The sequence below is a fragment of the Vitis vinifera genome, chromosome 9 (genome assembly GCF_030704535.1).
Source record: "Vitis vinifera cultivar Pinot Noir 40024 chromosome 9, ASM3070453v1".
Classification (NCBI taxonomy): domain Eukaryota; kingdom Viridiplantae; phylum Streptophyta; class Magnoliopsida; order Vitales; family Vitaceae; genus Vitis; species Vitis vinifera.
In genome coordinates, this window is record NC_081813.1 from 5,821,891 (window position 1) to 5,848,539 (window position 26,649).

The window sequence follows — 26,649 nt, forward strand, 5'->3', positions numbered from 1 at the left end:
TTTGGGGAATCCCTGGTTTTTATTAAAAATTTCTAAATTTTTCTTATGATTGAAAAGAAAGGAGAATCTTCGTATTATGTTAGAAAATTTTGTGTAACTTAACCGAGTCGACCGAGTTAACTCAAAATCTTAGTCGAGTCAATCGAGTCACACTGAGTCTCACCAGTTCAATGTCAAGTTCATGCATTATATGGTATCTAGTATCGAATTCATAATGGTAGTTATCGAGGCATATACGACTCGACTGAGTCTTACCAGACTTGACTAGTACTTTGAACCCTCATCTTAGGGTTTCAAAATGGGCGAGTTTCCTTGATCTTAATAGTGTATGTATGTGAATTTGGATATTGTTTCTAGGCTTTGAATTGAGTTTCTTTTTATTTATTTATTTGTATTTTAGCCTTTGTATGTTTGGATATCTATTTGGGTTTGGATATTTCTATTGGGCCTTTTGGTATTAGATTTAAGGTAATTTTTTTAGATGTTGTCTTGGCATATTGATTTTAGGCTCTGGTTTGGGCTTCATTTAGTGAGTTTAGGCTAGAGACATTATTTCCTTGGGGCTATTGATTTTTAATTTGGGCTTGCATATGTGTTTTGGGCCTAATTAAATTTATTTGGCATTGGATTGGGATTGGATTATGGGATATTTTTGTTGGGCTACTGATTTATTGGTTCGGACCCTTAGATATTTGATTCACTATTTTGGGCTTGATCATGTTATTGCCTTCTCATTTTGGGCCTTATTTTCTATTATGCATGAGCCTATCTTTGGACACTTCTGCTTGGAGCATGAACGCTGAGCATGTGGAGGCCAGATTTTGCTGAAGAAAATGAGGCTTGGGAAGCTTATAAAAGGGCACAAAAACCCTAGGCTAGTAAATTTTTTGTTTATTATATATATATATATATATATATATATATTAAAAAATCTAACTTAAAATTATTAAAAATTTTATTGACCAATCTATAATTATATATATATATTTATTAAAATTATCATAAATTCCTTTAATATGTATTTATATTCATTTGTTTAAAAAAATCATAAATAACTAATAAAATTATTAATTTTATTGAAATATTTTTATCACATTTTGATAAAAAATAAAATAAAATAAATCTTTCAAAATTTTTAAATACGTTTTCATATAAAATATTTTATTTGAAAGTTTATATGGAAAGTTTCATTAACAAATTTGTTTGAAATTTTTTGGGTTTAGAATATATTTAAATTATTAAAATTATTGTATTTATCTTGTAAAATTAATTTTTTTATATTTATATTTTCTGAAATATTAAAAAAACCTAAATTTTTAATTCTTTAAATATTTTAGTGATTTTTCTATGTATGAGATGTAAATTGATTAGTAAAAGATTTTAATGAAATGGATATTAAATTTATATCATAATTATTATTTTTTTAGGTGAATTATTATATATTTTCAATGAATTTTTATTATCCATTTTTTCAGAAAATTAATTTATTAACTTCAAATGATTTCATCTTAATGCATCTTAGATTCTTAAACCAAGGCCTTCAAAATTTGGAAGAAACGTGACTAGGGAGAGCTATTTCCAGGATTATTTCCTATCCGAGCCATGTCGGGACTAGCACGGATTTGCAGCCAAACAAGGACCTTAGGGTTTTACAAGGGTTTTACTCACAGGATGCGCCATCGCTACTGCCGGTGACCTCTTCTGCCAAAAATCATGAATTTCAGGTTTCAAAACCTCCTGGGAGCTCCGTACAGAGGTGGAAACGTCGTCGTTTCGAACAACACTCTCCTCATCTCTTCCGTTGGCAACCGTATCTCCGTCACCGATCTCCTAAAATCCCAAACCCAAACTCTCCCTACACAGTCCTCCTCCAACATCGCCCGCATCGCCGTCTCTCCTGACGGCAATTTCCTCCTCGCCGTCGACGACCGCAACCGCTGCCTCTTCATCAACCTCCCCCGCCGCATCGTCCTGCACCGCATCTCCTTTAAAAAGCCCGTCTCCGCCATCCGGTTCAGCCCCGACGCTGCCCTCATCGCCGTCGCCACCGGAAAATTGCTCCAAATTTGGCGCTCTCCCGGGTTCAAGAAGGACTTTTTCGCATTTGAATTGGTTCGGACTTTTGCTGATTGTGATGATAAGGTCACTGCGCTGGATTGGAGCCCTGATTCGAATTACGTGCTCGCTGGCTCGAAAGATTTGACAGTGAGGTTATTTTGTTTGAAGAAATTTGATAAAGAATTGACTGCTTTGAATAAGCCTTTCTTGTTTTTAGGGCATAGAGATTCAATAGTTGGTGCATTTTTTGGCGTGGATAATAAAACGAATAGGGTTTGTAAGGCTTATACGATTACAAGAGATTGCTATATATTTAGTTGGGGTTATAGCGACAATGAAGGTAAGGTTGAGGAATTGGGTGGGGAAGATTCAGAGCCCCCCTCTCCAGGTACCCCGGAGAAGGGGTCGGATAGGGATGGGAAAGGTGGTTTGGAGGCAAATGTTGGAATGAGGGTGAAGAAAAGGAAGGGTTTTGATGATATTGGTGGTGATTTGGTAGAAGAGTGTGGTAATTTGTTGCATAAAGGAAAATGGGAGCTGTTGAGGAAGGATAATTTTAGTCAGGCGCCTGCTAAGTTGACCACCTGTGATTATCATCGGGGGCTTGATCTTGTGGTTGTGGGGTTCTCAAATGGTGTGTTTGGGCTGTATCAGATGCCTGATTTTGTGTGCATTCATTTGTTGTCAATATCCAGAGAGAAGATCACAACGGCAGTTTTTAATGACCTTGGAAATTGGTTGACATTTGGATGTGCAAAGCTTGGGCAATTGCTTGTGTGGGAATGGCGATCAGAGAGTTATATACTGAAACAGCAAGGACATTACTTTGATGTGAATTGTCTTGCATATTCTCCGGATTCGCAGCTCTTGGCAACCGGAGCAGATGATAATAAAGTCAAGGTGAAACAAATATGGGGGATGCTTAAGGACATTAATCTTGTTTTTATATCATATGGGTTATTTGTCTTGTTTGTACCTCAAAATGTCATTTTCAGCTCTTTGCTTTTGCTGTCACATTTGCATATGATTTTTTAAATCAAGATGTGTGTTTGCGTGGTGTGTTATTTGCCAACTATCAAAGTGATTTTAGCTTATAGTTTTTTTTTTTTTTTTTTTTTTTTCAAATCATCCTTGATTTTTCTAAGTGCCTTATCTCATTCCCATAGCCAGTCAGTTGGAAGCATACATATGCTTCTTTATCGGTTTATTCAATCTTCCAGGGTTTGGATCCTTGTTCTCTGGTTGATTGCTGTTAAAAGAGGAGAAAAAAAAAGGAAATACGATTTTGAGTCTAATCTCTATGTTGATTTGATTTGAAAAAGGCAAAAGTTATTAACTTAGCGTAAAGTAATATTGAGATTGATTGTGTGGGGCCTTTTGTTTTCTGTGTTCCGCGTTCAAGAAAATTAATTTCTTTTATTTTCTCTACATTTTCTCCATAACCAAACGGATAATTATTAATCACAGATAGGAAATCTCATATCAAAATACCCTCAAATATTGTTTTCTGAAGTTGCATGCTTGCTTTTCTCCAGGTGTGGACTGTTTCCTCTGGTTTTTGCTTCGTAACATTCTCTGAGCACACAAATGCAGTCACTGCATTACATTTTATGTCTAATAACAATTGTCTGTTAAGTGCATCTCTGGATGGGACTGTTCGTGCTTGGGATTTATTTCGATATCGGAATTTTAGGACATTTACAACCCCTTCTTCCAGGCAATTTGTTTCTTTGGCTTCTGATCAGAGTGGTGAAGTTATCTGTGCTGGAACTTTAGATTCATTTGAGGTACTTTCATTATGAATTTTCACACTGCACTCCTATAGCTATATTTTTTTTTTTTTTTTTCTAATACAGTATTTTTAATACATATATTTTAGATTTTTGTTTGGTCAATGAAGACGGGCCGCTTGTTGGATATTCTTAGCGGTCATGAAGGTCCTGTTCATGGGTTGATGTTTTCTCCTACAAATGTGAGTTGACTTACACTGTCAGTTTGTCTGCTCTGGCTGTATTTTACCTATACATTCAAATTAAAGTGGTTATTGTATGTATATTTCTAGTGATGATGTTAAGTTTGGTATCTACACTTCCAGTGATGTTCTTTAGTTTCTAGGAAGCATTAATTTCACAAATACTGACTATTTTAGATTCTTTCCTCATTTGGAACTTAAATGGGATGTAATGTTTTCAAATCTAGGCAATCTTAGCTTCATCTTCATGGGACAAGACTGTTCGATTGTGGGATGTTTTTGAAGGAAAGGGTGCTGTTGAAACATTTAACCACACACATGATGTTCTTACAGTTGTTTACCGTCCGGATGGAAAGCAATTAGCTTGCAGCACATTAGATGGGCAAATCCATTTCTGGGATCCAATTGATGGTTTGTTAATGTACACAATAGAAGGCCGTAGAGACATTGCTGGAGGACGTCTCATGACTGACCGTAGATCTGCAGCTAACTCCAGTTCAGGGAAGTGCTTCACAAGCTTATGTTATTCTGCTGATGGGAGTTACATATTAGCTGGAGGAAGTAGCAAATTCATTTGTATGTATGATATTGCTGATCAGGTGAGTTTGCTGAATGTTTTTGTATGAAAATAACTTTTTTCCTCTTCCAGAGGCCTTGTGCTTTTGTTTTCACACTTCTTAATTACTAAGTATTTGATGCAAACTGTTTCTAGACTATCATAACCATTTCATTTTGTCTGTGATTAAACATCATTAATGTGATAGTGCATCGATTTCTGATTTTTTCCTTGGACATTTGTGCACTCTATGAATTTCCTAAATGCTTATAATTGTGTAGATTAAGTCTCCAACCAAGATGTGAAATAATATTACAGCTAACACATGGTTGGGGCTTCTTAATAACATCTATGCTCACTATGTACAATGTTTTTTTTTTTTTTTTGATAAGCAAGCACAAAATGTATTAAAGGGCAAACCGCCAAAGGCATACAGGGAGTATACAAACGCAACCACACCCCAAAAAACGTAAAAGACGAGCAGCCTCAACGGCCCTTAAGTAGCCGCAAGCCACTCCAAAAAGATTAAAAGCGAAGAGGACTCCTCTCCCATGTACACTCTAGCCCAACTCCACAAGTTACAAACAAAATAATTTTTGAGTTTCTGTATGTCTAAAGAACCCCCTCTAAAGGCTAATCTATTTCTCTCCTTCCCAACCGTCCAAAAAATACACACCGATATGGAATTCCAGATTTTTTTCCTCTTTTTCCCCACAAAGGAGCCCCTCCAACTAAGTAACACCTCTATGACCGTCTTTGGGAACACCCAATGAACCCCAAACAAGGCGAGGATAATATCCCAAAGAACCCTAGCCACTGTACAGTGTAAAAGAATGTGATTTACATTTTCCTCTTTACAACCACACAAAAAACAACAATTAGGAAGCTGCCACCCTCGTCTTTGGAGCCTATCCAACGTAAGGATCTTCCCCCATGTAGCTTCCCAAGCAAAAAAGGCAGCTTTAGTAGGGACCTTGTCCACCCAAATGCATCTAACCGGGAAGTTGAGGGTGTTAGGAGCAGCCAGCAGGTTGTAAGCATGTCTGACTCCAAAAATACCTTGACCTCCACCTCTCCAAACCACCGAGTCCTCTTCTTGGGAGATCTTGACGTCCCTCAGCATGTTAAACAAAGCTCCTATTAAATCCAGCTCCCAATCATTTGAATCCCTAGCAAATCTGAGGTTCCAACCTCCTTGACCAAGGCTAGAGTCCCAAACCTCGCTGATTGTTGCATTTTTGTGCACCGCCAAAGCAAATAACTGAGGGAAAATTCTGGACAGCTCCTCATCACCACACCAGTGATCAGTCCAAAATTTTACCTTAGTCCCCTTGCCCACCTTAAACCTAATGTTATCCCAACACCAATTTGCCTCCTTCAAAATCTCCTTCCAAACCCCGACTCCAAAGGCCCCGCGAGCTTCATTTGTCCGCCAACCAAGGCCTTCTTGACCATATTTCACCCCAATCACTTTCTTCCAAAGAATATCCTCTTCAAAGGCAAACCTCCAAATCCACTTGCTCAATAAGGCTTTGTTAAGGAGATCAATCTTCCGTATACCAAGCCCTCCATTCTCCTTTTGAGTGCACACCACCTCCCAATTGATTAGATGTATTTTCCTTTCCATTCTCCCCCCTCCCCAAAGAAAGTCTCTTTGTAACTTTTCAAGCCTTTTCGCTACTAACTTGGGCATTCGAAAAAGGGACAATTGATAAATAGGAATGCTGGCCAAGGTGCTCTTGATGAGGGTGATTCTCCCGCCCTTAGACATGTATTGTCTTTTCCAAAGGGCTAATCTTCTCCTCATTCTTTCTTCCACCCCATCCCACATAGAAATGGCCTTGTGATGGGCTCCAAGGGGTAGCCCCAGATAAACTGAGGGAAGAGCTCCCACTTTGCACCCAAGTTCCACTGCCATTTCCTCAATTTCTTCAACCTCCCCAATAGGGATTAGCTCGCTTTTAGCAAGGTTTATTCTTAGACCAGACGCCGCCTCAAACCAAGCCAAGATCCAGCTTAAAGAGGTTAGATACTCTTTCTTAGCTTCACAAAATATGATTGTGTCATCCGCAAAGAGTAGATGAGAGACCTCCATCACCAGCCTCCCTCTACCCCGAAGGCTGCACCCTAAGACGAACCCCCCCCCCCCAACAGCCCTTCTTATGAGTGCACTTAGCACTTCCATACCCAGGACAAAGAGATAGGGAGATAGAGGATCACCCTGACGCAGCCCCTTGGAACTTGAGAAAAAGCCTGCCGGTACCCCATTTACCAGGATAGAAAATTTGGCAGTTGAAATGCACCATCAAATCCACTCCATCCACCGAGTCCCAAATCTCATCTTTTGTAAGACCTTCATAAGGAAGTTCCAGTTGATGCTGTCATAGGCTTTTTCAATGTCCAATTTGCAGATCAGCCCCTTCTCCTTACGCTTGTGCCAGAAGTCGATCACCTCATTAGCTATAAGAGAGGCATCCAAAATCTGTCTCCCCCTCACAAAGGCGTTCTGGTCCATTGCAACCACCTTTCCAAGGACCTTCTTCAATCTATTTGCCAACACCTTGGCCACGAGTTTGTACAGACCCCCTAACAGGCTAATAGGCTGAAACTCCCCAAGATCCTCCACTCCCCCTTTCTTAGGAATAAGAACCAAGAAAGTGGTGTTGAGACTTTTGGCAAAAGATTTTTGCACAAAGAACTCCTTGAATAGATCCATGATCTCCTCCTTCACAAAATCCCAACATGTTTGCCAAAAAGCCCCTGTAAACCCGTCTGGTCCAGGAGCTTTGTCTCCATTCATGTCCATCAAAGCAGAGTGGATCTCTTCCACAGTGAAAGGCACCTCCAAGCCTTCAGCTTCACAGGAGTTTAGGCATGGGAGGTGCAGCCCCTCAATATCCGCTCTCCAACTTGGCTCTTCAGTGAGAAGTTGCTGGAAATTTTGCACAATCCCCTCCCTTACCTCCTGCTCCTCAACCCTCCACACCCCATTGATTTTGATTCTGTCTAGGGAGTTGTTTCTACGATGGGCATTGGCCATCCGATGGAAGAAACCTGTGTTTTTGTCCCCTTCCTTCAACCACAACTCCCTTGACACTTGTCTTCAGTGGGTTTCTTCCAGAAGAACCCACTTCTTGAAGGTTTCCTTAGCTTCCTTTTTCATTTCCGTTTCGCTTACTGACAGGCTCCTTTCACTTTCCACCCTATCCCAGAACTCAACCTGCTGGAGAGCCAAGTTCTTGTTAACTTCTAGTCTGCCAAACACCTCCCTATTCCACTCTTTGATTTTCTGCTTCATCACCTTCAGCTTAGAGGCCAATCTAAAACTGGCCTTCCCCCTCACCACAGTCCCCTGCCACCATTCCCGAAGAAGGTCCTTAAAGCCATCTACTTTCAGCCACATATTTTCAAACCTAAACGGAGATGGGCCTCGTCTTAACCCTCCACCCTTCAGCATAATAGGAAAGTGATCAGATGTGGGCCTCGGCAGCCTGCATTGAACAACCCCACAAAATTTATCCAGCCAGCTCTGGGTCACAAGGAATCTATCCAATCTTGCCCACGCTTGGTTATTCCTACCCCCACTCCATGAGAACACACCACCTTGCAGCGGAAGATCTAGAAGCTCTAATTCATCTACAACCTGGGCGAATCTTCTCATTGCACCACTTATCCTTCCCTGGCTGCTCCTTTCTCTTTGGGATAGAATGACATTAAAATCACCCCCTATACACCACGGGTCACTCCAGATGCCTCTAATTGCCCCTAACTCTTCCCAAAAAGCTTCCCTATCCTCTCTAGAAAACGGCCCATAAACACCTGTGAAATTCCAGACGAACCCATCCTCCACATTCCCGAGTCTACAGGAAATAGAGAACTAACCCACCTCCATCTCAATCACTTCCAAGGTTCTTTTATCCCAACAAATCAACACACCACCCGCAGAGCCATGAGCATCCAAAGCACCCCAGTCCAGGAACCTCCCAGAGCCTAGACTCCTTACCACTCCCTTAGCCATTGATGAAATTTTTGTCTCCTGGAGACAAAACAAGTCCACCCTTTGACTCCTAATCATGGCCTTAATCACCTTTCTTTTGGAGCTATCATTAGCTCCCCGCACGTTCCAAATTAGCAGTCTTAACTTCATTAGACTTCCAACATCTGATCCCCTCTTTCTTGCATACCATTCTTCAGCTTCTTCCCCATTTCGTAATTAATGGAGCATTATAATCTTTTCAGCTCTCGTTCAAACTTCGATTTGTCCAGAAGAATTTTACTATGGACTTTTTCCCTCCTTTTTTTGATTTTAACCAAAAAGTCCAAGATGTCCTTCTCCAAGCCTTTTGTCGAAAACCCCAGAAATTTGCTGAATCTGGCCAATTCACTATCTTCCTAATCAACCTCCTCCCATCCTTTGTCTTCCTGTGGGACTGTACGGATCAAACGTAGCTCCTCTCCACCTCCTCCATTACTGCCATTGCTAGCCTCCATCAACTCCCAATTGGCTACTGCCCCTTGCTCCATAGACCCTAGTCCATTGACAATGCAGCACTGAGGTTCTCTCTGGGCTACCTCCCAACCAACCCCAGAGAAGTCGTAATACCCCAAAGGAGTCCGACCAGAAAAAGGAGGAGAGGAAGAGAAAGCAACAGGGACCAATAATCCACCAAGACTAGAAGTGTTTCCATACCTCTGAGCTTCTTCCATTAAGGCACCGTCAGTCTTTGGACTCTCCACAAGGCATGGTTCCTCCATCTCCTCCTTGCTCTTCAACCAGAAAGAGGAAATGCCTGCATCTGGCCCTTTCAGCAGACGTGGGCCAATCCAACCCAAATGACAAGCCTCACTAGAAGGGCCTAATTCTTTATAATCCAGCCCAGACACCACTAGCAGCATTATGGGCTTGGCCCGTTCCGAATCCTCCCTAGGCAGCAGCCCAACGGAAGGTGATCCAGTACAGAACAGCCCAGTTGATCCACCACGCGACGGCCCAACCTCGAGAACAGTTGGATCAGGCCCAGAAGGCCTAGAAACCAAGTCAGTGCTCCAAAGGGATTTAGCGGGGCCCCTCTCGTTCAGCCCACCCAAACGGGGATCCACCAGTTGCCCCGGCCCACAAAACTGTCCCCACGTCCCATCTACCAGCTGCTTCAGTGCCTCGATCCTAGTGACACCCCCCATCTCCATCACGCGCTTATTCGCGCATGCACGAGCCTCACCCCCAACCTCGACTGCTGCTGCATTCTTCACCCCTGCCGGCCCTACCTTCAAGACCGGCCTGACCTCCCACCAGAGGGTTAGCGCGTAGCACACGTCTTCAATCCAAACTTCCACCACATTGGGTAGTTCTTCTCCGTTCGTCTTTACCAGGATCCGCACCCACTGTAGCTCTTCTAGCTTCTCTGTTTGGGAATCGATTGCAAGGAACCCCCCACACTCCTCACCAATCCTTCTCAGGATGGCCTGATCCCAAAGGGAGACAGGGAGACCCACGATTCTCACCCATGCCTCACGCCTTTTTTCCCCTTCCAGCATGCACCCCGTCTCGGGCCTCCATTCTTCCAGACGGAGAGAAATCCCCTTTACCGTAATGCTTCTGAGACTTAGGACTCTCTTCGCTTCTTCCAATCTTTCAAACTCTAGCAGAATCTTTCCCCTCTCTAGTTTTGCAATGCCCAAATTCCCCTTCAGGTCCCAAGCTTTCGCCAAGAGAGTCTCCCATGTCTTCAGGTCATCCCCTCTCCCAGATTTAGGGTTCCAAGACCCAACCAAACAATGACCCAGTTTTTCCAAGTTTCTACTTATCTCCTTGTCTCTAACCACCACCTTAATCGCTGCACGACGATCTTTCCTCATCGGCTGTTTGATCACCTCCGCAAAGGTTTTCGTCGTGATAGGCTTCAACAGCATCGCCTCATTCTTCTTGCCCTCATGCCCTTTCTTATCAATACCCAGACGCCTTAGCGACTCTACCATTGAAGTCCAGCCCCCCACTGCACCTCTCCCTTTGGGGATAAAAATACTGGCATTTTTGTTCTCCATATCCACCACTTCTAATCTGATATAGCACCCGCCTCTGTTTTCATCGCGCACCATGGAATAGGCCCTTCCATTTTCCTTCAAGCTTCTTCTCCATTTTCCCTCGCTAGTGTCCTTACAGCAATGGACCAGACCTTCCAGAAAAAACCCTAGGCTCTCTATGTACCATGTTGAACCTCCTTTTCTATGTTCATATTTTCTTTCATGTTTGTATTGTGAGAAGTTACTATGTCTATTTGTTTCCTCATTTAATCATATTCTTTGGTTTATGAATGAGCAGCAAGACAATAATATGAAATAAGGAGTGAGTGAGTTAAAAGTGGCACCTTTTGGGGACTAGATGAGGGAAAGTAGTCCAAGATAGGTTATCCATGTGCAATATAGGTCAAGTAATTGACTGGCACAGATGAATGATCTGATTCAAAAGGAGCCAAAGGGACGGGAGGAAGCACTAAAATAATGTGGATTTAGGGATTGAGAATGGACATAACTGCTGAGGATTTGAAAGGAAGAGTACACTCTAGATTGAGCTAAATGGTATAAAAAAAAAAAAAAAAAAAAATCTAACTCATGCAAATGGCCTTGTATTTGTTGAGATTAAAGCTCTCTTGATTGAGTTGAGTTGAGTTGTAAACCATTAACTTCTGTTCTGAGATAACCATCAGTGCCTCTTATAGATTTTAAAATAAGCATCTGAGCTCTTCGGTACACTCTAGATTGAGCTAAATGGTATTAAAAAAAAAAATCCAACTCATGCAAATGGCCTGTATTTGTTGAGATTAAAGCTCCCTTGATTGAGTTGAGTTGAGTTGTGCTTGGTAAATCATTAACTTTTGTTCTAAGGTAATCATCAATGCCTCTAATAGATTTTAAAATAAGCATCTGAGAGATTATACTTGTCTAGATTTTATAGGATCTGTTGCAAAAGTCTCTTTTAAACTACAGCTGTCCAATGTTTTACACAGAATGTTAGTATTTTTTTTTATAGGAAATGACAAAGGTATATATTGATAAAAAGGGAAGTACAAGAGAAGGATGAGGAATCCTCCCACCAAAGAAAAACAAAACTACAAGGAAACAAATGCGAGAAAATACAAAGTAGATACAAACAACTGCTCTAAGTTAGGCCAACCCATTCGAGTTACACGCCGCTAACCAATCAAGGTGTATCACATTAAGGGGAATCCCCTTAAAAACCTTAGAACAAAAAGCCCAAAGAGAAGCAAGGAAATGAATCATGTCCCAAAGGTTCTCTAAATTCCTTGTTTTATCCTCAAAAATCCTTACATTTCTTTCCCGCCACACCACCCATAATAAAGCGATACACGCAGCTTGCCATAAGACAATCCCTCTCTTAGAAGATCCAAAACCATTAAAATTGGTAGATAGCATGTCAAAAATGCTCCTAGAATATTAGTATTTTTCTCCTTCTTCTTCTTCTTATTATTACTATTATTATTATTTTCTTTTTAATAGGCAAATGAGAAATTAGATTAAGTGGAAGAGATGAGCAGCAACCCCTCTGTCCTCTCTTTCTTTCATTCCATTCACCAAGGAAAAGCTTAGAAGCTTCTCAATGTTTAAGTATGTCTTACTCAAAGTAGTAGGTTAAGTGGTTTTATAATTCAATTTTGGAAACCTTGTGTTAACTTTTTTGTTTTTTATGGAATTATTATTGAAGAAATTTTTATATTCCTCAGAAATTGTTCTCACCTGCTTGCTATTTTCAATTGGTTATCTGTGTCCGTGGTTGATTGTTCACATATAATATTTGTCAGCCTCACTGGGATTTGTAGGCTCTTAATTTCTCTTTCTTTTTAATGCATCCACTTCTATTCTAACTTGTCCAAAATAGTAAATAGATACTGAATTGAGTTAATTTATGTATTGGAATTATGTATTTCACAGGTATTGCTGCGTAGGTTTCAAATAACCCACAATCTCTCTTTGGATGGAGTTCTTGATGTCTTGAACTCAAAGAATATGACAGAAGCTGGGCCTCTGGATTTAATTGATGATGATAATAGCGATGTAGAAGAAGGCATTGATAAACAAACACGGGGAAAGTTAGGTTATGATTTACCTGGATCCATGCCTAATCATGGTCGGCCTGTTATCCGAACAAAATGCCTGAGAATTGCACCGACTGGCCGGGGTTGGGCAGCTGCAACAACAGAGGGTGTTCTAGTTTATTCAATGGATGAATCATTTATCTTTGATCCTACTGATCTTGATATAGATGTTACACCAGAGGTAATTTTAAAAAAGAAAAAAAAAATGGAATTTTACAACCAACACCCATTTCCTGTGTTGACTATAGTTTAATTCTGGGAATTTAGATCATAATAGGGCAAAGTACTTATCAAAAAAAAGAAAAATCATAATAGGGCAAAGTGTTTTTTTCTCCATCAAATATGGCTTACTGACAGAAATTTAGATCATAATGAAGCATACAGTTTATTTCACAATTAATTAGCGTGTAACTTAGTGAATCTTGTTGTACAGGCAGTTGATGCAGCTCTAAGTGAAGGTCAACCCAGCAGAGCTTTAATTCTCAGCCTCCGTTTAAATGAAGATACTCTAATTAAAAAATGCATTTTTGCTGTCAGTCCTGTAGATATACCAGCTGTTGCTTCATCGGTTCCTTTGAGATATTTGCAGAGGTTGATTGAGGCATTCGCGGATCTTCTAGAAAGCTGCCCCTACTTGGAATTTATCCTTCGATGGTGTCAGGTATTTTACATCACTTCAATTTTTTAAAACTTTATATCATCTTAGATGCAACCAGGGTAAAACATATTTTAGCGTAGCCTGATCTCATCCTTGGGTTGTCATTATTTTGCAGGAACTCTGTAAAGCCCATGGTCACTCCATTCAACAGAATTCCAGAAATCTGCTTCCTTCTCTAAAATCCTTGCAGAAGGCCATGGCCAGATTGCATCAGGATTTGGCAGATACATGTTCTTCCAATGAATATTTACTAAGATATTTATGTACTACTGGCACCAAAAAATGATGGGCAAGGCATCAATTCATAGCACTTTTATAAGGTTTGCTAGCTATATCAAATCTGCATTGAAAGTTTTCTATCATTCACTTAGGCGAATAGCTGCATTTATGACACTTTTGAATAATAATTATTTGCTGTCTTTCTGCATTTACCTTCTGTGTCTCGGGAGAAAATAGTAATTTGAAGAGTCAAAAAGTTATTAGTGCAACATGAAGTGGCTGTATAGTGGCAGATGTCTTTTGGAGAATGTTAAATATTGCATCAGAAGCTGTTGCTTCTACATGAGAACTAGGTAGTTTATTTGTACAAGATGAACATGGTTCAATTTCTGTGGTTTGTGAATGTCAAATTTTGCATGAAAAGATGGTTCTGTACAGGAACTGGTGAATGTATTTCTACAAGATGAATATGGGTCAAAATTTGGTTGTTTAAGTGAATATGGGGCTACTTAGGGCCTGACAAGACGAGCAGATTGTTCTGCTCGATAGGATGCATCAGCTGAAGTTTAAGGTACTCAGTCCAAGCCTACCCTTGGGAATTGGCAGAAGTGAACAGTGTCTATGTCACCATGCAAAACAAAACTTTGTGCATCATTGTAGGAGCCCAATGTGAAGTAAAGATGCAATCCACCTAGCTGAAGGTGGGGTTAAGCCAGTTTGGTCCAGGCACTGTATTGGTTCTAAGTAGCCTGGAAATTGCACTTCAGTGTCCTTACTTGGCTTGATGGTTTCAAAGCTATTCAATGAACTTTTCTATCATATCGAGTGATGTTTCTCAATACAGATGAGATGGGGCAAGATTTAAGAGTATTATTTTTCAGTAATTATCTAGAGATATAATCCTTGGATATCTAGGCCTTCCATTATCTCAAGACTCATGCCCTAATTAGCGAGATATTATATAGATTAGGCAGGTCTTTAAGACTGTCATATCATGCATAATTCTTGGAATTTTGTATTTGTCTATTTTCTTTATCTCAATATTTTGAAGATTTCCTTTTGTATTGTATTTTAAGTCACAAAATATACATGTATTTTTCAAATTGAAAATGTATGAAATATATGCAAAAACTCTCTTATGTTTAAGGGAATGAAACATGTCAAATGCTGCAGTATCACACTCAGGAAATTATTCAACTCATTCATTGTATTGTATCTTGTTAAAAATATTGTATGTCAAAATCTGTTAATTCATAGAATGTATGCAAGATCCAAAATGATCTGAAATCATTACTTTTCCAACATTTGTTCTGCTATGTTCTGAACTGTTGTATTATTAAATATAATAAGCATAATAGTAGTTTGAAAGAAATGATTCGGCACTGTTCAAATTAATTTAGAAAATGGTTAACAGCAACGTGGCATGCGTGTGATGACATCTAGTATTCTTCTGTTGTTATTCATGACTTATTAGCATAGAAGTGCCCCTGAGTTTTACCATTAATAAATGTTACAATGAACCAGTATTTCTCAGATAGTGTTTTTTGTGCAGGATGTGGCCTTACAGCACAACTGGTGGGTGATATCGGTTTATACTTGCATAATCTTCAAGTCTTGCATGTATTGCAGCCTGGACAATGGTATCAGCAGGAGTTTGAGATGTTGTATAAGTCACAACAAGGGTCTGAGACTTAAGATCAATGGCTGCTAAAGTGGTGGGCAATCAGGTGGAAACTGTTATCCAGGTTCATTTTTGTTTCGAGGGCATCCCCTGGTTGGAAAAGGCGGGCATCATCTTCCTGTGCTGTTTGTTATTTTACACCCTTGTTTTTAAAAATTAAGGTTAAGAGGTATTGCACATGCCTGACAATGGCAAATTTTGCTTTCTGACCTCTCATAGCACATGTATGCCTGAAAGTGGCAAATTTTGTTTTGAGTGTAACATTAATAGTGTTGCTAATTTATTTTATTCAGAATTGATCGTGTAGGGATGATTCGAAACAAAAGGAAGAAATACTTGATTTAAATTGCATTCACTTGTTTGTTTAATTAACTCCAAGCAAAATCTGGCTTTAGCGCTTTAGTTAGTTATTGAGCAAACGATGAATTGGAATGGAGCTCTGTTGAAGCTCTCTACTTTCTTGGTATCATTGAGGGCCACAAAGCAGGTGCACATGGGGTAAGGCTGGGCATATTTTTTAATCATCCCACCTCTTAGAAAAGAGTGACACCCTGTGTGACTGTAACCGGGGGAAAACTGCATCATGCTCTCTCCCAATTATTGTGGTACCACTGTTCATTATTCAAAGATGACAAGCCAGAAAATTTCCACATAACTTTGTAACTAAAAGTCTAAAACCATGACTGCTTAATAATACATTTATTATTGTAAACTGTTTTGACATTTCAAAGCTCATCAACCCCATTTAGAATTTAGCACAAAGCCCTTGTGTCTCACCATTTTGCAGCACCAAGAGAAAAAGACAAAAAGAATTTAACAATCTCATTAATCAGTATCTAACAACAGTAACTCATTCGGACTTTTCCTGGGGTGCCGAGACGTCTTTGAGCTTTTCCTTCAGTTCACCAGTCTACACAGGACAGACCACAGTGTTAGAGCAATATATTACTGCATTGAAAACAAGAAACAGATATTGATATAGAAATTAACCTGGTGCATGTTGAGAATAATATCAGATCCCCCTATGAACTCCCCCTTTATGAATATTTGTGGAAATGTGGGCCAGTGGCTGCAGAGATGGAGAGAGTGTTCGATTAGTGAAACATGCAGGCATCACAAATCATCTATTTTTTAATAATTTGGTATTTTATGAAGCCAATGAGGGTGTTATTTAGCCAATCAAAGGATCTATTTTTTTTATTCATCTGATCATATCATCCATGATATGAAACTGGGAAAAAGAAATTGCATTTAAAGCTGATTTTTTTTTATATTCAAAAGCATCAGCCATGACCTTGAACACCAAATCCCCTAGTGAATAAAAGTCGCTTAAACATGAACACCTAACACATTTGACAAATGGTATCAAAAGATGCAAAAACTATCAGCAGAGGTTGAACATTCTGAGAATTTGAACAATGGAAAGGGTGTTAAAAGTCAAAGAGGAAAGAGAATTTATTAGTAACAAGTTGTCAGAACAAGTATTCACTTGTACCTGACATGGTGAGATGCAGGTGTACCAATTTACAGTACAAAATTGAAGTCATTGATTTCTACAGGCTAAAAGATTAGTCTTCAGAGTGTATTTCACTCTCTGCACTCATAGTTCAAAAGAAACTAATATTACCTTGCACAAAAAGCAAACCGGAATTCGTTAATGCTTTACAGTTTTGTACTTTTTCTGACTCTGTTTTGCAAAATGCAACAAAAAAATCCTACAAGAAACTTGTTTGTTTCAAGTTATATATGAATAACTTGATGTTTTTTCTTGGAAAAACCGAAGGGCCACAATATTCTACTAGATATTCTCTGCTAAAATTCATAAGTTCTTAAATATGACCAAACAAATTTTGAAAAGACATGCATTTTCATAATAACAAAACGCACATTCAAACACCCGAGATGAGACAGACAACTCCAGATATAAAACATGTCAAAAACCACCAAATCACTTCTATGATGGCACATAGTTCAACCATAATCAGTACATGAATTGTGATGGCTAACTTGTTAATTACCACTATACTTTATTCGCATCTTGAATTAATAGAGAAATTAGCAGAAAGTGGAATCTAGATTATTAAGCCAGGTTGGCTTTAAATAATCCAAGTATAAGATTCTTAGGCCCCGTCTAAAATAGCTTCTTGCTTTGCTTTGACTATAAACTGATACTGAAGCAGTGAAGTCATGATTTCAGAGGGGCAATTTTAGTATTATAAAAATTCCATTAATCATGAAACAACTTTCTAAATAAGCTAAAGAAGAACTTCTATAAGAAGCAGTATTGTCCTCACTTTCATGTTAAGCTCATTTTAAGCATAAAAAGCACTTCTATTAAAATTACTCCAACACTGATGGAAACTCTTATAGGGCTTGAAATAGAGATTTTGACCTCCAAGAAGCCATTCCAAACAGGGTCTTGTAGTTCTTTAGCTGGTTATCAATAAGCAATAAACGCACTTCGGGTGTAGAGAGAACTTACCTGAATTTTTTTACAGCAATCTTCAGCTCAGGGTCTTCCAAAATATTTCTAGCACTCAAAGGAACATCTGCAAGGGCCATGTCCATGGTAAGATATAAACAACTTAATACAATAGTTTTCCAGGAAGTTAAAAAGGCACAGCCCTGAAAGTTATAAAGAAATGATTAAATATGAAGAATCCACTGGATCAACACCAATGAAAAAAATCATCAAATAGCTGAGAAACATTACAGATTGCCCCCTTTGTAAAGATACATTTGTTTCAAAATCAAAAGGTCTATCCAGGATCAGTGACCAGGCAGAGTAATTATCTCCAGACATAGTGCCTTCCCATCAGGGCATACGTATGGAAAGTGAACTACACAAAAATGACATTCCTGTTTCTAATCTAGGTTTGGTACAGGAAGCTGTCTGTGACATTCTGAATCACTAAAACAAATATACAACATAAAGCCCAGTACGAGAATAATTTCCTCAATTAACTTGACTTATATCACATAAGCCTATAGGTGAAAGAAATTAACCATGGGTATGGATGAAAATTTAGATTATACAACCCAATATGTGAATACTTACTGTATTCTTTCAACACTCTTACTGCTAGTGAGCTGAATCCACATCGAGGCACATCAGGCACCCCTTTCATGTAGATCATCACAGGGTTGTCTTTAACATCCTACACCAGTTTCTACAATCAATAAATGTGAATCTTACAGAATGAAAAACTTACACTAGTTAGCAAGGGACAATAAAAAGTTCAATGTGTTTCATACATCAGATGATGACAACCTACCTGCTCAACAATATCTTGTAAAGCAAGCCCTGAACTTTCAAGCTTATTAGTGGATTTGAAATCATCATGTGTGTCAGGATCATTGGGCACAGTAGTCGAGTACCTCATTCCATTTTGGAAAATGGATCCAGAAACCTACTAACAATTTAATGCAAATCATTAACAAATATTATCACTGGGAAGAAAGCATCAAGCAATCATCTCCAATTAGAGCAAAGTAAGATGACTTCAAGCAAACATAAACTGAGGGGGAGAAAATGAAAAAGCATTCAGGACAAGCACCAGTATGAAACTACCAACACATGTAGATGATAGTGGAACAAATTGGAAGTTTAGAACTCATTGTTCAAAAGTACAAATAGAAGACAACTTTGAAATTCATCAAGAAAAAGTAATTTGTAAGGATTTCACTCCATTTTGGAACAACGAAATAAAATATTTGTTCACCAAGATAATGAAAATTTAATGTGGAAAAATGAAGAAACCGGTTCTAACTCTTCAAATAGATTGAAATTAGAAGAAAAATCATCTCTAAAAGCTTAGCTAATAGAAATTCACAAACATAATCAAAGTAATTCTTTCATTCCATAGTTATGCAACTACAAGAACACCAGTCCCCAACAATGTAGCCACTTGAGGCCACATATTAGATTTTTATACATCGTTAAAGCACTAGGTGTATCCAAGAAAAGGAGTGTAGTTTGGAGAATGGCACCTATTTGTCTGTTTTGGTGTATTTGGGGAGAGCAAAATCGAAGAATGTTCCAAGAGGAAGAGATGTCAGATATGAGCTTGAGGAACCTCTTTCTATAGTCTCTTCTTGACTGGTCTCAACAGATTATGGACTTGGACTATCTCTCTTTTCTGAATTTGTTGGGTGATTGGAGTGTTGGTTAACTTTGTCCTTTCTAGGTTTTTTCCCTCCTTTGTTGCCTTGGGTTTGGCTTTCTTTGTATACCACCTGTGTACATAGGGAGCGCCCCCTGTTTTGGTGTGTTTTAATTTAATTTCTTCTCTTTGTCTATAAAAAAAAAAAAGTATATACTAAATTTTTTTATAGCATTGTACACACATAGTCACAGAATTTTATTTTTTTTTCACTGAAGTCTGAAGGGAGAAAAGCCCAAAAGTACTTAAAGAACGTTGTGTTTCCTATAGTATGTGTATTGAAATCAACTCTAGTTGTAAGTCATCAAACTACTTGATTGAAGAACTGAATTACGGTCCCATAGATCTTAGTTCTCACCATTGTACTGAATCGGGCAGATGGGAAGCTGGAGATGCCCTTCAAGAATGCGTTAGATAGTGACCTTGCCATGATGTTAGAATCTGCCTAAAACCTGCAACAAATATCCGTGTGGAACAATTGCAGCTTAAATTATCTGGAAATGAAAACACAAGGCATAAGCAAAATAAGGGTTCTCCTAAAACGGTTTTATTTTCAAATTAAACAAACTAAAATTAAGAAATGATTTAACATTATCATAGACAGAACCCCAAAAGAGAAACGGTTTCTTTAAAGCTTGATCCTAGCTCTGTTTGATTTGAGGGGAAACATTTTCCCGGGAAAATAAAACTAAATTCAGGCTTAAAGAGACAAATTTTCCCAAAACCAATTCAAAAGACAGCATCAATCTTCCTGAAGATTTTCTTATCTTTCGCCTTGCAAACCCTAAACAATGAAAAACCCGAAAATTCAAATTTTAAAATTTTTGTTTTCTTTTCTTTTCCCACAACTTCCCAGCAACCAAACGGGTCATGAAATGAGAAAAAAAAAATCAGTAGATAACTATTGTCCATCAAAACAACAAAGCCTCATAGAAGAGTGTGATCGCTTACGACAACGTATTGATGCAATAAAATTGTCACAATTAACCAAATAATCCTAGATTAACACAATTATTCACAATTTTTCTGTTAATTGGAATGGCAATAGGAAGAATAACAGGAAAAGGAATCGTAGGGCTTACCAGACAAAGGAACGTAGCAATGGCAGAGAACTGACGCAGCTGCTTAGGGTTTTGGGCTTTGGGCCTTTAACTTGATTCCTACCCTTCTTTTTTTATTTGTTATTTCTTATTTATTAATGTGAGTAAAAAGTAATATATAAAAAACTGAAAATAAAGAGGAAAAAGATGTAGAAGAAAATAAATTAATAATAATAATAATAATAATAATAATAGTTTAAAGTTAATAAACTACTATAACCCTTCCAAAAAAATTAAATAATTTAAAGATGTAGGTTTTAATTAATTTTCAATTTTATTTATTTATTTTTCTCATATTTTTATGGTAAAATCATGTATGAAAAAATTATTTTCTTTCATTTTTTTTTTAATGAATTGGTTTAATTTTGATTTTAAATATATCTAAAAATTATTATTTTTATTTACATTTAAAACTAAATATTATTTTAAAGTAAGAACTTGTTTGATAATGAATTTAAAAAGTGATCCTAAGTTTTTTATTAGCATTTGAAAACTATTTTTTTATTCCAAATTATTATAAATGTTTCCTATAATTACTATCTATCGATTCTAACTTCTCATGTTTTTAAATTTTTAAATCCATGACCAAACCAAGTGATTTTTTTTCACTCAATTTTAGGTTTTAAAATTAAAGATTTGAAAATATTTTTAAAAGCAAGATTAATAAACTATTTTTTTTTTATTTGATAAAAACTTTTCTTTTTTTTAAAAAAAAAAAAGAAAGAAAGTATTAAAAGAGAATTTTGATTCTCAAACCCTTTTAAACAAATTCTAAACTAAAAAATTTACAATCACAACTGACTTTCATATTGTTCCTCTTCCTTAAACTAATCATTTTATCAAAGATTTATTGAAAATCATTTTTCAACCTGAGCTCCATTTGGTTCGGCTCGAACTAAGGTTCAAATAACTAAAGTCTAACTCAAACCAAATTTAAGGTTTTTATAATATTTATAATACATCTTATCCTATATAATAATATTTATTTTATTTTTCTATTTAAAAAAATATATTAAATTATATTATATCACATCTTTTTCATTAAATTTAAAAAATTTATAAATTTATCTTTATTTTTTTTTACTATCTTAAAATTTTATCTTATTTGTTATTTAAATTTTCATATAAATATATTAAAATAATATGATAGAGAGATTTTAACTTATGAGACCAACTAATCTAAATTTAACTTGATCAACCCGAGTTTATCTTGAACAACTTAACTTAACCCGAGTTCCAAAAAAATAAAGTTTAGTTGGGTTTTGATTGAGCACTTCGGGTTAGAGTTTGGGTTGGGTTGAGTTGAGTTGGGGTTGATTATTTTTTAATAAGGATTAGTCATCAACTCGATCAATCCATCCAAGTTGCATTGTCCAACATAAAAATAAACTAATGACAAATACATCCACGTAAAATGGATGAAATTCCCATGTCATTTGATATGAAAGAGAGTTATAAAAATAAATAAATCATCAACATCTTTATCATTTTTACTTTATTGTCCAGTCGGTAAGGAATGAGGCGAAGAGTAAAGTTACAAGACGACAAAATCGCCATAACTAAGCTCCGACTCACTCTCACTCTCAAGCACGTTCAATGCATCCTGAAGGTCCCTTTCACTCACCCTCCTCGCCCACTCACGCACAAGCTGCGGATTCGCCTCCGCAGGCCGAGCAAAAGGGTGCTCTGACCTTGCATGTAGCCGGAGCTGTGAATAATTCCCTCTGAAATCACATCCTTCGCAAGGACAACTCCTTGGTTTAGAGTCCATGAAGCACCGAGCCGGCTGCACCACTTTCCAACCATTAATTTTTCCTCGACACATGGGACATTTAACATGTGTCACTTTCTTCCCGGAGGGTCGATCGCCTATCTCTACTTTCTTGGAAAATGTCCGATGAAAGTTGTTAAGACAGTTGGAATGGTGGTCGCTGGTATTACACATGTAGGGACGACAACCCTTCTTGTGGGAAGAACAACGTAGGAGGACAGCATTATGGGGGTGTTCCCAACAGATGGGGCACCTAGTTTCTTCCCATTCACTCTCATCCTCCTTTTGCTTCAAAAGGGTTTTACTTCTGGACTTCTTTGTGTGGTCAAAGCCTCGAGGGGAAGGACATTCCCCAACCATATCAGCTTTTCTTGTCTTTGTCATTCTGAAATTTGGACAAGGAAAAAGGGAATTCATCAAAGGATGGCCAAAAAAAATGTCACCATATCAAAACAAAAGTAATATCATAGGATCAATTTAGATTAGTTAATTAAGTTGCAAAGCTAGAAATACTTCTTATGTTCTTGTCAAATGTTCAAACAAAAGAGCATAAAAACATGTTTATGTTTCATTAAAAACTAATTATACAAATAATTAAAAATAATATATTAAAGATAAAGAAAATATTGTTAAAATATATTTAAAAACATAAAATAGATTAAAAACATTTAAGTATTTTTCTGTTTGAAAACATAAAATGTTTTTAACATTTTTTAAATATTTTTAATATGTTTTAAAAATAATTTTTATATCTAATATTTTATTTTTAATTATTTTACATGTTTATATAATTATTTTTTTAAAACAGTCCTTATAAAATAAATAAATAAAAAAAAAAACAAGTAAAAGATGTTTTCGAAAAATATTCTATTTTTTGTTATTATACGTGTTTTAATAGAAAACTGCTTTAAAAAAAAGTTCTTAAATAGACCCTAAAGTTTTTAAATATAATTTTATTCTATAAAACATCGTATAATTAGGAACAGAGTTAGACGAAGGGGCAGGGTAATAGAACTGAGGTTATTTTCAAAGGGACAAATATAAGCCAAAAAGTAATATTTGGTTTAGTTTAGGTTCAAGCATATGCCCCCTCTACCCCAAGCTGAATCCTAAAATAGTTTTCAGAAACTGTTTTTGAAAACTATTAACCAACCATATCATATCTTTGACAAACTTCTATCAAATCAAATCCCAAGCATATAAACATGTTGACAATCAAAAAAACATATAAAAAGCCAAAAGCATTGCGACATCAAAACAGATGAATAGATTTTGTGGCAACAACAAGACTTTGGAACCCATGAAAGCAACACCCTAATTTTGATATTTGGTTCTTTATTCAAACACCTTGAGGGAGAAACAAATTTGTAATTAATCCTAAATTATTTACTTATAATTTCTTATAAATATGAAATTAATAATACTCGACCCTTTCAAAGAAAAATTAACTAAAATCTTAAATTAATCTCTTCTATAAAAAAATAAAAAATAAAAAAGACAAAACAAATTTATAAATAAATAAATAAACATCGAAAAACCATTAGAATGAGACTTTGAGAAGAGACCCATGTTACCTTACAAAGAAGACGAGATTGTGAATAGTTTCAAAGCATACAGATGAGACTTGACCTTAAAAAGAGGGTGTGTGTATATAAAAAGGTTAGAGTAGAAAATATATAGGCTAGGATTTATATTCCTATAAGGATTATCCTACCTTTTATATGAGAGATTAAAATAATAATAATAATAATTTTTTAATATATTATTAGGGATGAGAGTAGGATAGGTTTTTTAGTGTAGTTGCCCTTTTAAAATAAGTTATAAAAAATACATATTTATTTTAATGTAATTAATATAATTTTTAAAATAATTTTTTATAAAAAAATTAAATTATTTAAAAAAAAAAAGGTTAAATAGGGTGAGACAAGGTAGATATGAGAATTTTTCATACTTGCCCTATATTGCACCATCTAATTTAATTTTTTTTAATGAAATAATGATAAAAAATATTTTAAATAAATGAGACATGATTGAAACAAGATGAACTCATCCTGAAATCGCCCTATTTTCATTTCTATACATTACCTAATGAATTCTCATTAGCACCTTAATTAAATAAAATGATTACTTATTGATTTTAGTCATGTAAAAGTCTTCAATATTTAAAAAATAATTATATAAATATAGACAACTTTTAAAATTAAAGCCCTACAAATAAAAAACATTTTAAAAACAAATAAAATAAATTAAGAAACAATTGAACTTTCAAAATAGGTTTTTATTTTATAAAACATCAATAATAGTTTTTAAAAATTATTCTTAAAAATCTCCTTTTAAAAACACTATCCGAACAAAGCTTTACTTGCCTTAACTAAAAGGTTTCCATTTTTTTTAAAGTAAATAAACAAAATTTGAAAAATAAACGAAAAATAAATAAAGAAAGTTACCAAAAATTGAGCCAAAGACAAAATTGGTTCAAAAACCAATATGTTAATGATGATTTTTCTCACAATCGAGTTAAAATTGACTTCTAAAAAAATTGCATCGCCCAATTTACTTATTTCTTATTAAATAATAACACATTTGATAAAGATTTTATCGTTGTATTTTTAGTTTAAAAAGTATTTTTGAGAAAAAAGACTATTTGATAAATTTTAGGAAATATTTTTAAAAATATAAAAAATTATTTATAGTATTAAAAAATTACTTAATATATTTTGGAAAAACACTTTATTGATCATTATTCTAAAAACACTTGTAGAGTAAGAGTACGTTTGACAATGATTATAAGAAGTGTTTCTAGTATTTTTAATACTTGAAATATGAAAATTTTCAAATATTACAAAGATTATAAATACTTCCTAAAATCACTATCAAACGTACTTTAAGAGTATGTTTGACAATGATTTTGAAAAGTATTTATAGTCTTTTTAATACTTAAAATTTTTTATTTTTTAAGAGTTAGAAATGTTAGAAATACTTCTTAAAATCACTACTAAACGCACTCAGACCTGTTTGATAGTAATTTTAGGAAGTGCTTTTAATATTTCTAATATTTGAAATTTTTTATCATATTAAAGTGTTAAAAATATTAGAAACACTTTTTAGAATCACGCTCAAATACACTCTAAACTAAAAACATGATGAATAAAAATATTGCAAAATCTAAGAAGAAAAATTCCTTAATAAAATATAATTACGATTATTATTATTATTAGTTATTTTTATAGAATTTCATATTTTAAAAAAAATATAATTAAAAGATGTTTTCAGAAAATATTCTATTTTTTTGTTATTATACGTATTTCCTATGAAGAATAGAAAACTGTTTTAAAAAAACAGTTCTTAAATAGACCTTGAAGTTTTTAAATATAATTTTATTCTATAACGGAGTTAGACGATGGGGCGGGGTAATAGGACGGAGGTTATTTTCAAACGGACAAATATAAGCCAAAAAAAGTAATATTTAGTTTAGTTTAGGTTCAAGCATATGCCCCCTCTACCCCAAGCATCGCGACATCAAAACAAATGAATAGATTTTGTGGCAACAACAAGACTTTGGAACCCATGAAAGCAACACCCTAATTTTCATATTTGGTTCTTTATTCAAACACCTCGAGGGAGAAACAAATTTGTAATTAATCCTAAATTATTTACTTATAATTTCTTATAAATATGAAATTAATAATACTCGGCTCTTTAAAAGAAAAATGAACTAAAATCTTAAATTAATCTCTTCTATATTAATAAAAAAAAACAAACAAAATTTATAAATAAATAAACATCGAAAAACCATTAGAATGAGACTTTGAGAAGAAACCCACTTTACCTTACAAAGAAGACGAGATTGTGAACAGTTTCAAAACATACAGATGAGACTTGAGACCTTTATATATAAAAAAGTTAAGAAGTAGAAAATATGTAGCCTAGGATTTATATTCCTATAAGGATTATACTACCTTTTATATGAGAAATTAAAATAATAATAATAATAATAATAATAGTTTTTTAATACGTTAACATTACCTGATGTATTCTCATTAGCACCTTAATTAAATAAGATAATTACTTATCGATTTTAGTCATGTAAAAGTCCTCTATATTTAAAAAATAATTATATAAATAAAGACAATGGTTAAAATTAAAGTCCTACAAATAAAAAATATTTTTAAAACAAAGAAAATAAATTAAGAAACAATTCAACTTTCAAAATAGGCTTTTGTTCTATAAAACTCTAATAACAGTTTTTAAAAATTATTCTTAAAAATCTATTTTTTAAAACACTATCCAAACAAAGCTTTATTTTCCTTAACTAAAAGGTTTCCATTTTTTTTTAAGTAAATAAACAAAATTTGAAAAA

At 35.6% G+C, this 26,649-nt stretch overlaps 3 protein-coding genes across 3 annotated transcripts; 1 reads left to right on the forward strand and 2 right to left on the reverse strand.

Annotated features, from left to right (window-relative positions):
- The first annotated feature begins 1,581 nt into the window (after positions 1-1,581).
- LOC100241131 (periodic tryptophan protein 2) lies at positions 1,582-15,608 on the forward strand. Its single transcript, XM_010656446.3, has 8 exons — positions 1,582-2,958; positions 3,594-3,845; positions 3,938-4,030; positions 4,258-4,629; positions 12,534-12,878; positions 13,131-13,358; positions 13,471-13,675; positions 15,127-15,608. Exons 1-7 carry the CDS (start codon positions 1,714-1,716, stop codon positions 13,639-13,641), a joined length of 2,706 nt encoding a protein of 901 aa, XP_010654748.1. The 5' UTR covers positions 1,582-1,713; the 3' UTR covers positions 13,642-13,675; positions 15,127-15,608.
- A 327-nt stretch (positions 15,609-15,935) lies between these two features.
- On the reverse strand, positions 15,936-20,623 carry LOC100263408 (monothiol glutaredoxin-S15, mitochondrial). Its single transcript, XM_002285315.5, has 7 exons — positions 20,501-20,623; positions 19,777-19,870; positions 18,531-18,665; positions 18,314-18,413; positions 17,738-17,804; positions 16,246-16,324; positions 15,936-16,165 (listed from the first exon to the last, which is right to left on the reverse strand). The coding sequence occupies exons 2-7, from the start codon at positions 19,846-19,848 to the stop codon at positions 16,106-16,108; spliced, it is 513 nt and encodes a 170-aa protein (XP_002285351.1). The 5' UTR covers positions 19,849-19,870; positions 20,501-20,623; the 3' UTR covers positions 15,936-16,105.
- Positions 20,624-22,045: 1,422 nt separating this feature from the next.
- On the reverse strand, positions 22,046-22,656 carry LOC104880310 (uncharacterized). The gene has a single exon (XM_010656625.2). The coding sequence runs from the start codon at positions 22,647-22,649 to the stop codon at positions 22,053-22,055; it is 597 nt and encodes a 198-aa protein (XP_010654927.1). The 5' UTR covers positions 22,650-22,656; the 3' UTR covers positions 22,046-22,052.
- Between the last annotated feature and the right edge of the window lie 3,993 nt (positions 22,657-26,649).